Below are 12205 nucleotides of genomic sequence, written 5' to 3' on the forward strand. Positions count from 1 at the left end.
TGGCAAGGAGCCTGCTTCCAATCTTGAGGGGAGTGAATCTACAAGCACTGGTTATCCTCGCGTACCTAATTTTCTTCCGCTAGTTACCAGATCCAGGAATGGGATACACATAGCGCAACTTTTGTGATGAATGTGAATGAAATGCTATAGGATCTTACAGTTCGGATGCAATGGAATTGACGTAATGGAGTAAAGTTTTTTGGCCATTAGATGGCCTGAGTAATTTTTTGTTTTTTGTTTGTGGGTCATGAGGATTAGAGCGTGAATTAGCAATGTAATTGTGGTGTTTAGGCTTAGGTTAATTGGGAAAAGTATGACAATAAAAATTAACTTAGATAGCTAGGTTCCCTATTTTAGTTTGGATGAGCACACTAAGTGACGCCATCTCAAGACATCATCTCCGAGCATGATTAGCGAGAATCAAAACATCTGCAGGGAGAGCAAGGAAGCAAAATGATCAATGATGAGGAGAAAACAATTCCAACAATGGCACTAGAATCCAACAGGGCTGAGGGGACTATCTTTTTGTGATACTGACCGTTGACAGACCCATCAAAAGAGCAAACGGTGACAGGTGCCCAAAATCTTCCTGCATCAATTTGTGTTCATAGAATTTCGTCCAATGCCCATCATCAATCTTCCTGCATCAATTTATGTTTATCTAATAAAATTCGTCCAATGCCCATCATTATCATCTCAAAGCTTTCTCTCTGCTTTTCCTGCTTTCCGTGATTTGGGTCCTTTGGTTGCCTGCCTTACACTCGTCAACACTCACCAATCAGTCCATTTCTTGCTCACTGCCACCTCAACACTCATTCAAAGACCTCTAACCTTGCCTGTATTCTCGCATCTACATGAATTGTTCTTGACATTTCCTCCCTCTCCTATATCATTATAGCAGCTTGGGCTTGTTCAACTCCTGCACAAATCCCTTCTAGGAATTCACACTTCTGTTCCTCTTCTTCTTCTTTGCCTTTTTCTCCCCACTGATGAAGCTCGATCTAGCTACTCTCATGTTTCCTTTCACTACATGGGCTTTTGTAGACTCCAACAGGTTCCTCCCATAGCTTGTAGTTAGGCTTGATAGGTGGCGCTACTTCTTCCTCCTTCATTCGAGTTTCCTCCGTCAACTTCTTTCCTTTATTCCTCTGTTTTTTGATTCTCCCGTCTGTCCATTTCCAATTTGGTGTCCTCGCAGAAGCAATGCATTATTAGAAGCACTGCTGCCACCCAAAACTTTGAGGAAGTCTATTGACTTTACAAGTCAGGAACTTTTCCCACAGAGTCGTGTAGCTATTGTCTCTCGAGATATGTAAACCATTCCTTGGCGGCGGAACCTGGCAATAGAGAATGTGGTATTGCTTTGCTTTGCTTTTGTGTATGTTGTTCTCGTCCATGTGCGAAACCGGATTGATAGGAATCAGCTTGCAATCAGTGCTGTTCTCAGCCAGGCCTGTACTCGCAAAGTGCAAGCAGACGGGCTGGCGAGCTTTACTTTGACAACGCTGCGACTACAAGCAGAGGGGCTAGCGACCTTTACTTTGACAACGCAGACATGGTGGAGGATGGCTACTCGCACCAGCTAGAAGCAGAGCAAGCGATATATGTGATTGGCTCCATTTGAGAGTGTCAAATGCTGCACAGTTTTTCGGAACCGGAACTTTTGGGCTCCAAATAGAATATAAAGGCGACCCGGCTTTCTCCTTGGTCTTAATTATTCTCATGGGGGAGGCAACAATTGTCCCTCATTTTGGCAACCGATAAATTTTCATGTTGTTCAGTGCTATCGCTTCTTGAACGCGGCGGACACAAGGATTGGAGTGTGCAGAAGGGATTCACGAGGTTCACGGTTGCCCATTATGCAATCTGAGAAAATTGAAGACGACAGCCGAACAGCAGGGCACGCTTCTGGTCCTCCTGCGGTACAAGGCGTACCTTGGTGGGGCGGACTTGGGCAACAGCCCCTACAGACGGCGTGCTCAAGTGCTGTGCCAGGAGCCGTAACGTCTACGGCTAGACCGTTGGGTTTCGTTCATCCCCACGCTATGCAGCAGTCGTCAGCTCAAGTTTTGGGCCAATCTCCGCCAGAAGGTCAGGTTGATTTTGGTTGCATCGAGAAGGCAGTCTGTGTTGTGGTCCGGTTTCTTGAAACTTCATATTGAATGCCTGTTTAGACGGTCTGGAACTTCGGCTAATTGGGTGCTTTCCGATAACCTGACTTTCTGATGATGGCATATCCCCTATAGAGAGAGAGAGAGAGAGAGAGAGAGAGAGAGAGAGAGTCGAGAATATGCAGGAAATGCTAGAATCCTCGCAAAGACGTCCATGGACGACCAGACGACTGTCTGCTGGAGCCAGGACTTAGTCAGATGCAATCTTAAACTGGAGCCTGGTCAAACCAAAACGTCAAATTAGAAGAAAAACTCTGCATATGAATCATTAAAAAGTGCGTGAAACCATTTGTTTGTGTAGCACAGTGAGGGAGGAAAAACTGTAGCAAAACAATCTAGACTGCAATATCAGAGGGGATTTGGTTTTGCATTCCAAAGAAACATGCTATTTTCACCTACAATTTACTGGTCGCACTTCTAGCATTCCGTCCTTTCCCAGTGACTTCTGTGCCTACTCCTTAAAACCTTTTCCAAGCCATGCTCTTCTTCTTGACAAAAAAATTGAGTTTGTAGTCTGGATTGCTGTGCTGCTTTTTTTAAGGGGTGGAGAGAGAGAGAGAGAGAGATTTATTAACGTCTGCAGAAGCCCTCACGGGGCTATGAGACAAAGATACACATCAGAAAAAGGAAACTACTACATCTCCAAAGGAGAAAGGGAGTGCACAAGGCATCTCCTAGAGAGTGCATAAGGCAACTCTTACAGTTATTTTAGATCATACCTATATTCTAGTACTATCATTATGTGGCCTTCATTACATCAGTTTAAGACTGAGAGTCTTTGGGTTTGGATTTGAAGCCTTGAATCAATGCTTGTCTTTCACGGTAGACTGCCCGTTTACCTGCTTTCCTGGCTTCCTCCACTTTTGCAAGTTCAGTAGATCTTTGCTTGAGCTGAGTCGGAGTGAGTTCTTCAGATGTAAGGATCTTCATCCCCTTCAGCTTACGTGTTTGTTGTAGAATCTTGATCTTAGCTGCCTTGTCGTTAATGGAGATTTGTATTTGTATCCCCCTTTGTTGATATCCCAAATAACCTCTGGATTCCATTCCACTTGTGGGATCTTCTCCTTGAGGTAGTCGATTGTCTTCCGTGAATGTCTCTATGAGAGGGAGAGAGGGAGAGAGAGAAAGAGAGGGAGACACTTTGCTACAGCTTGCAATGAAGAGCCTTTGTGCCATAAAGATGCTTTTGACAGCAAAGAGTGGATGGATGCAATGAGAGCTGAGCTACAATCTATTGCCAAAAATGACACATGGGAATTAGTAGATCTCCCGCTCGGCAAGCATGCCATTGGTACCCGGTGGGTCTACAAGTTAAAAAGGAAATCTGATGGTAGCATATATTGACACAAAGCCAGTCTTGTTGCAAAAGGGTATCCCAACAACAAGGCATTGACTTTGAGGAGACCTTTGCTCCCACATCCAGAATTACTACTATTAGATGTGTTATTGCCATTGCAGTTAATCACCATTGGCAAGTGCACCAGCTTGACATCAAGACTGCCTTTCTTTATGGGGATCTGCAGGAAGAAGTTTATGTGACACAACCTCCTAGCTTTGAGGTTGTTGGCTCTGAAAACAAGATATGCCGGCTGAGAAAAGCCCTTTATGGTTTGAAGCAGGCACCCAGGGCATGGTATGCTAAAATTCATGCACACTTACTGTCCCTTGGTTTTCAGAATAGCCCCACAGAGCCCACTCTTTATGTCCATGGGAGTGGATCTGATTTTTTAGTGCTGATTTTATATGTGGATGACATGTTGATCACGGGCCCTGATACTCAGCATATTGCAGCTTTCAAAGCTGATTTGCAGCAAGCTTTTGAAATGTCAGACATGGGACAGCTGCACTATTATTTGGGCATTCAGTTTACTCATGTTAAGGGGGGCATCATGATGTCACAGTCCAAGTATATTGGACAGCTCCTTGATCGTTTTCAGTTTGAGGATTGCAAGCCAATCTCTACTCCAGTGGACCCTGGCTTCAAATTTTCAGCTTATGATGGGAGCCCACCATGTGATATCACTCTTTACCAGTAGGCTGTTGGATGTCTCATTTACTTATGCCACACCAGACTTATGCCACACCAGACTTGACTTACAGTATGCAGTATCCCAGCTCAGCAGGTTCATGCACATGCCCAATTCACAGCATTGGCAGGCAGTGAAGAGAGTCTTCAGGCATTTAGCCCTCTTCTATGGTGATCAGGGTTCACTTACCATGCATGCTTACACGGATAGTGACTGGACACGTTGTTCTGACACTAGAGTGTCACATACCGGCAACTGTTTTTTGCTTGGCAGTTCATGTATCTCTTGGCTCAGCAAGAAGCAACCAACAGTTGCCACATCCAGCTGTGAGGCTGAGTACAGGGCAGCCTTCACTGCTACAGTAGAGTGTGTCTGGCTTCGATAGTTACTTACAGATCTTGGTATTCACCAGACATCCTCCACTATGGTCTACACTGACAGCCAGAGTGCTTTGGCTATTGCGCGTAATCCAGTGTTTCATGCGTGTACCAAGCACATTGAAGTTCACTATCATTATGTTCGAGAGCGGTTGTCAGTAGGAGACATTGAGTTGTCCTACCTTCCCACAGAGGACAACATATCAGATATGTTTACAAAGGCACTTCCTCATCCCAAGTTCGAAGTCTTTCGACAGGCTTTACTCTTGGTTCCCTTTGTTACATGATCTGGCATACCTTGTACATTCATAGGTGGCTATATCCTTTTGGATGAACATGTGCCACCATGACCAGCAAATACCAGGTATTTTGAGACGTTTCCAGATTACTTCAGCCCATACCATGGAGGGGAGTTTGTAGGCCATCTTCTCCTGGTCATATTGATGCCCTATGGGCCCTGGTATGTGCCTTGTAGGCATAGTTATAGGCACTTTAGTGTTTTAGTGCCTATTATGCCACATAGGACATTTAGTCCTATGTGACACCTCGGACACTTAGTCCTAGGGTCTCTTTCATGTACTTTGTACTTTCATTTTCCACTATTCTAGTTGACGTGACAGCCTTCAGCTCTTTGCTTCGACTCTTGTGCTTGCTTCCACTTCCACACACACATACATTGTCTAGAATTTTGAGCTTATAAAGCAAGGTCATGCATGGATCACGGATCCAAAGGCCTTCTCAGTACGAAGTATCAGGGCTTCAAAAGCCGAGGGGCTATAAGTCCAACAACACGTCTGACAGAATAATTGAGACAGATGGACATTATGGTGGTTTTCTCAATGCAGAGGAAAATTAGAGACACAACAAGAAGCAGCTCTTTTACTATGACCAAGAGAAGTGGCATTGTCCTCACTTGCATGTGACAGGTAGCTCAGCCTTGCCACCAGCAAGGTCTTCTTCAGCTTCAAGTGGTGTAGAAAACACCAATGCTGTTGGAAGTTAGGGTCCATTGTCCCACTTGTAAGTCGCCACAGGAGGAAAGAACAGGGAAATGGTACCAAGATAACATTGGGTGGTTTGAGAGACTGCTGTGTGCGCATCAAGTATGGATGCCACATGGCAGATCAAGGTGGAAGGAGACATCCACATGGCTGCCACAAGATCCACTGTCAGAGGCAGGCAACAAGGACCCGAGAGAGAGTTCTCATACAACTGTGATGAGGTCAGCTCCAGCCTGGAGCAGAGGTAACCATGCTTGGACAGGTGGGTGGGGCTGTCATGGTCCAGTTGGCAGGCTGCAGACCTGTGCAGCAAGCAGGAGCAACTTGGAGATGTTCTCCTGGTCAAAGAAGGCTTTAACCATGCAGCAGACAGGTGGGGACATAGGGCTGCCACACGGCATCCAGGCAGCAATTTTAGAGCAGCAAACAAGGCGTTTAATAGGCCCAGGGCAGTTGGATTAGCGACAGACTCTGTGGCTGGTTGGCTGACCTACAGACTGGGTCATCTAGTCCTCTATAAATACCCCTCAACCTTGGGGGTCATTGCATCCATTCATTCCAGGTGTTGGGCCTCACAACATACTGTCTAGAAGTGAACAAGGAGGTCATCATCCACAGGAGGTGGTTCAGAGAATGCGCAGCAGTCTGCAGCAGCAAAGAAGGGAGATCGGAGGATTACGAGTGCAGACTGGGAGCAGCCCTTACGTTGGTCAGTAGGCAGCACAAGGCTACGGGAGGGCACGATCCAAGGAACCTGCACTATACAAGGTCACTGAAGCTCCCTGAGGAGCAGCAACCATAAGAGTGCAAGCACTGAAGTAGGAGCAAAGCTTTTGCTCACCACAGAGCATTTAGGGAAGTGGATTGCATCTCTGGTGAATCTTGTTAAATCAATTCAAGATAGAGTTTGACTGACAAGTGTATATAGGTACAAATAAAACATAGATTCTGTTCAGCCTATTACCCTCAATGCCAGGGTCTTGTGGAAAAGACTAATGGTTTATTGTGTGATAACATTGCTAAAGTAGTTGAAAAGAGCTGAGGTGAGTGGGAGAAGTGGTTGTCCATGCCCTTATGGCCATACCGGGTTACTCATAAAGTAGCTACAAGTTTCACTCCCTTTCATTTGGTGTATCGAACAGAGGCAATCTTACCAATCGAACTAGAGTTGCCAATTTGAGAATGGCTGTGGAACATAATTTGGATGAAACAGAGACATGTGCTGCTAGGTTACTTGCTTTGGAGAGGTTAGATGAGCAGCGACAAGAAGCAATGCTTACCAATGAGACACATGAAACCAGCCTCAACAACGTAGAGGGTGGTAGGATCCACTTAATTACAGCATACACAGTAATTTGACAAATAAATATGCACCACAGATTAAATCACAGGGGAGCTAGAGCACTCCTACTCAGAAACAAGGACACCGATTGGCCCCAAATGTTGGCGCCCCTTGCGGTATTTATTTAACATTCATTTGAAGCCAAGCGGCTGATTACAAAGGTCTGTCGGAAGCTGCACCACAGGCAAACCAACGCCCGCAGACTGCCCATCCAGCCCACCCTATAATTTCCTGCTCAACTCCAAATGTCATTCAATTACTAGACAATCCTGTATCCTCAGCCAACCAAAGCATGCAACTGAAACCCCAAAAGCATCCACTGTCTATGCCACACCTGCAATTGCACAACCAAGTGCCCAACTAGCCAACAACTGCAAGACACAGCCCTCAACAGCCAAACTTTGGTGCAATCAATTGACAAAGCACTCCCAAATAGGTTGCCTCAATCTGTAACCTCTCCGGCCACTCCCCAACAGCATAAATCAACCTTTCTTCGCGAGGAAAGAAACCCAAACACAATAACTAGCCAGCAACCAATCAGGGAACATCAGAAGTAGGCAAAAACAAGCCTTCTTCTACCCAGTATCCATAGAAGATAGGTCACTGGGGCTAGAAAACCCTAGATCCTGCAGAGAAAAGCTGATTCTGCCTTGGCACAGCCCCAAGAGCAGCTTAGAAGTGAACACCCTTGCTTGGAATGTTACCAAAATCAGCAGCAACACCCGGAAGGCTCCAGAAATTAAATCGCAAGTTTCCCTACAGAGCCTGGACAGCCTAGAAGCAAAATCGCAATCTTCTGTAGCAACCTGGACAGCCTGGAAACACTTTGAACAGCCCTGGAACTGGGCGCAGTCACCTAGCACAGCCCGGAAGACCTCTAGATGAAATCGCAACCTGAAAGATACACCGTGGCTGAAATTGCAATCTGCAACAAGCTCCTGGATCAGGTGTGATTTCCTCTGGCAGGCCCTGGGTGCACTAGAACTAGCCCTGGATGCACTGGAACTGGCCCTGGTTGATGGCGATTTTCCCTGGCAGGCTCTGGAAGCTCCTGACAGATGACGATTTGGCTCTAGCAACACCTGGCAGCTCACAACTGATGGTCTGGCTCCTTCTGGATTTGATTTTGGCCTTCTAAGTCCAAAAGAAGGGCTCTTCCCCTCTTTTTTGAACCCTGTGCTAAAAATAGCAATTTTTAATTGCACCACTCTTTTGGCCCTCTGTTGCACACTTTGGCCCTCGGAATTAATTGCCTAGTAACTGGGCGCACGTTCACTATTTCCAAGGACCCACTAGGGAATTTTAATTCCCTAAGTCCCGCCCCATGGCCGGACCCTCGCGCCCTAGAGGCTCATTTAGCAAGCGCAAATTACAGGAGTCACAAATCAAAAGTCCCATACTTTCACGTCCTTGTGACACACAACATAGATTTATGAAGGCTAGAATGGATGATCAGATAAAATCAGAAGTTTTAAGGAAGGAGATTTAGTTCTGAAATATGATAATAAACTTGATCATCGCATAGATAAGAAGTTTTGGTATGGTGGGAAGGCCCATTTATCATCTTGAAGGCTTATGCAAATGGGACATATGATCTGCAAGAGCTTGGTCAGCAAATGCTGATTGAAAGGGTGAATGGATTTTGCTTGAAAAGGTTCAAAGCAAGATGAGATGTGTGAAAGGATATTGAGATATGCACAGCCAGTTTTCAAAAATATACAGCTTGTGTGATTTTGTTTCTTTCCTATCTAACAAGGATGTCCACATTCTTGGCAGCCAGTGGGGGCAAATGTTATCTGAAATTTTTTTTGCTGCTATTAGAGGTGCAGTGATATTGTATAGAAGGCTGTGTTGGATTGTATTGTAAATGCACCTCCGCTATGGAGTCCAGAGGGAGGTGGGGTGTTGAAAGGGCTTTCAGATGGGGCTTGTTTCAAGTCAATTGGATCACCAAAACCCGAGATATACAATCAAATAAGTTAGTGTAGGGTCATGTACCCATGGGTAGAGTGGTTTGATTAAGGAACATAAGACTTGGTGTAAATTGGGACACTTTCTTGAAGATATGAATCAAATGCTTAAATTAGCTCAAGATAGCATTAGAAAGGCTCAAGATGGTGTAAGAATTTATGCAATCATAGTGAGGGATGATAGATAATATGGTGGAGCACATAACAAACGAAAAAAGTTGGGTTGTAGTAAATTTGAACTTATGTGACTGAGTGAGTGATCTAGGGGAGACTGGCTTGAGTGTACACATTCAGGCTAAGAGATGCATGCATGGAGTTGTCTGTTACAAAGGAGGTGACATATTTGGCATCTAGTTGTCGTCTTTTCGAGATGAAAAACGTGCTAGCACAAATGCACTGTGCACGGCTGACCACCAGTACTGTTTCTGAGAGAGGACGTGGCATATTGCTTCGAATGTTCATAATGAAGGAGATTGGCATAGGTCTCAGTCTTCATAGTATTAGGAATGTGTTAATAGTCACTTTGTTGCAGGGTCAATGTCTATGCATTGAATTTGAAATTGTAGAGCTGTGTGGCAGGCTACGAGGAGGATGTAAATAATGATTTACACAATGAACAGCAACCACAGCCGGGTGCCCCAGCAGTTCTCCAACTGGCTGCAAATGAATATCTGCTGGTGCATACTCACCTTGAACTGGGATATACAAATGGTTTGTGTAAATTTTTGGATTATTGAAGAGGGAGTATAAGAAGGGTAAGCTTGCTTAGGTCCATTTTGTATTCATTGGTTTTCTATAATTTTTTCCTTGAACTTTTGAACAATACCAGGGTCATGCTGCCTATCCGTATGCGGATCCCTATTTTGGTGGAATTGTTGCTGCATATGGAGCCCAGGGAATGGTGGGATGAAATGAGTTATCTATAATTTTCATACACACATTTTGTTTTAATAGGCACCTTCATAGCTACCCTTCACTGATCATAAGATTGTTTGCCATTTTGCAAATTCTTCATTATGGAAATGGCCTAGATGCATCCTCATATACTTGGCATTCAGCAGGCTCGCATGCCTTTGCCATCAGAGATAACAGAAGAAGAGCCTGTATATGTAAACGCTAAACAGTATCATGGCATCTTGAGGCGTAGGCAATCTCGAGCCAAGGCTGAATCAGAAAATAAGCTGGTAAAATCTAGGAAGGTATGTACTTGAAATTTTTTATGTTTTATGTTTAATTCTCTTTCTTAACAGGCATGTTTTGAAGCATGCTTTAGGAGTGTGGGAAAAAAGTTCTGAGGAGTGGGTTTATATTACTGCATTGGTTCAATGTTCATATCATCATAGCTTGGTTAATTTTCACATGCAGCCTTACCTACACGAGTCACGCCACTTGCATGCAATGAGGAGAGCAAGGGGATGTGGAGGGCGTTTCTTGAACACTAAAACAAAGGATGAGTTAAAAGGTTACTCGGATAGTACTAGATCTTCAGAAGGGCAGTCCTCTCAAGGGGACAACACTCCCGATTCACATGGAAGGCAAAATGATCAAGCCTCGATTGCATCGCAGAGCCAGATGCAGTCTCCCCAAGGTATGCAAGATGGTAGCATGGGTCAAACCAGCCTTCATGGATCTGGCTATCATCCTGGTATGCTGTCCCTTGGAAGTCATCCAATGATGCAAGGGGGCTATCATAGCCACCATCAAAATCAGGCATTCCATTCATCTGCCTTTCACCCTCGCCCTGGAATGGGCAATGAGGGTGATACTGGGCAACCATGTTGGCTAGTGGTTCACAGCACAGAGCTGTTGCAACCCAATGAAGGTAAGCGACAAACTTGCTCCTCCCTCAGTGGCTAGCATCATAGCTTACGCAGAGAGCTGCTGCACCTCAACGAAGGTAATTGTCAAACTTGCTCATTCCTCTGTGCATGATGGTAGAGTAGATGTGAGCTGAAATGGTTCAGCCAAGAATCAGCCTGCTTTATTTCAATTCTATGCTGGATGGGATAGTATGCTCATGGAGTAGGTGAAGTAAGTCTTGCATTTTTGCAAAGAACCAAGCGTCATCAGTAGGGAGTCGTGCCATTTCTTCTTTTTTTCTTCTCTTCATCTTGGGAAATGAACTGACTGCATGGTTACAATCCATGCTTATCTTTGCGTGTGCTTTCATGGGCTTGAGTTTGCCAGTACTTAAAATTGGCTAGCGGTGGCAGACAGTTCAAAGAGGACACATGCATCTGGAGGCACATTGCATGGTGTCTTGAATCTACAGAGATGTTTCAGGCTGCTTCATTGGTCAGAGCTGGAGCTCGCCCTGGCCTTGTGCTCCACTTGGCAATTCATTCTTGGCTTGTTTGCATGTTCCCACAGAATGTGCCCATGTGATTTTGAATGCTCAGATGAGAATTTGATTCCTTGTGGGGGAATCATGAAGTATTGGCATCTCAACTAAGCAGAAGTGACAGTGATGGATTTCTCATGGCAATCCTTCGGATGAGATCTTTAATTATCTGGAGGTTAAGAAAGACAGTGCTGGGTACAGACTGGGTACTACTGGGTCCCGGTTTGAAGGTTTCTCCTTGTTATCACTGAGCTGTTGTGGTTTGCCAAACTCTGAAATACTTTGCAGGGGGTTCTTCTCCTTGCGGCGAGCAACTTAATTCATTTTGCTAGAGATGTTCGTAGGGTGTCTATATATTCAGCAGTTTTTTGCAACAGAAAAGGTCAAATTTTGTCTCTGATCTGGGTTGATTGCAGAACTTCAAAATAAACCAAGGAAGGTGGTACCTATTTCATGAAGTTTTCTTATTCCAGCTTGAAATATTTTGTTTACCACTGGTGATGTTCTGGACTTAGATCTCTGATTATTTTATGTCACTTGTGTCTGAACAGTATAGATGATTGATACTGGCACTGGGGTGCGCATAAGTCTGACAGTCATGAGTAATGGGAGATGTACACATGTAGAGAGGGCAAGTTTCCTCATGCTTTAGCATGGTCTTGAATTTGCATGTCTATTGATGCTCCTGGGCTTTCTGTTAGTCACATGTCATAGTTCTTCCCCAACTGTTTAGTTAAAACAAGATGTGTACATTTGTTTGATTGTGCAAAATGCTGTATCCTGTTCCCACGTGACAAATAAAATTTCAAAGTACTGTGGGTTGCATGCCTTACGAAAGTTTTTTGTCTGTGAGACTCTGAAGTTATGGATAATTGTCTAAGAGAAGATTGTCTCTAAAGCAGGTCACTAAAAAAGGATTACCACTTGTCGTATGTAGCTCTTTAATACCACAAGTGAAAGAGCATTCCTAAATAGC

The 12205-nt window shown here is 44.6% G+C and overlaps 1 protein-coding gene across 1 annotated transcript; it reads left to right on the plus strand.

Annotated features, from left to right (window-relative positions):
• Positions 1-794: 794 nt before the first annotated feature.
• Positions 795-11804, plus strand: LOC147880437 (nuclear transcription factor Y subunit A-10-like). The gene is given in 6 exon segments (XM_087370550.1): positions 795-2091; positions 9468-9565; positions 9718-9789; positions 9920-10087; positions 10254-10659; positions 10662-11804. Coding segments are annotated over 6 exon segments (1023 nt in total). The 5' UTR covers positions 795-1859; the 3' UTR covers positions 10709-11804.
• The last annotated feature ends 401 nt before the right edge of the window (positions 11805-12205 follow it).

This window comes from Dipteris shenzhenensis, chromosome 32 (genome assembly GCF_047967505.1).
Source record: "Dipteris shenzhenensis isolate YYH24624 ecotype China chromosome 32, Dip_SZ_1.0, whole genome shotgun sequence".
In the NCBI taxonomy this organism is placed as follows: Eukaryota; Viridiplantae; Streptophyta; class Polypodiopsida; order Gleicheniales; family Dipteridaceae; genus Dipteris; species Dipteris shenzhenensis.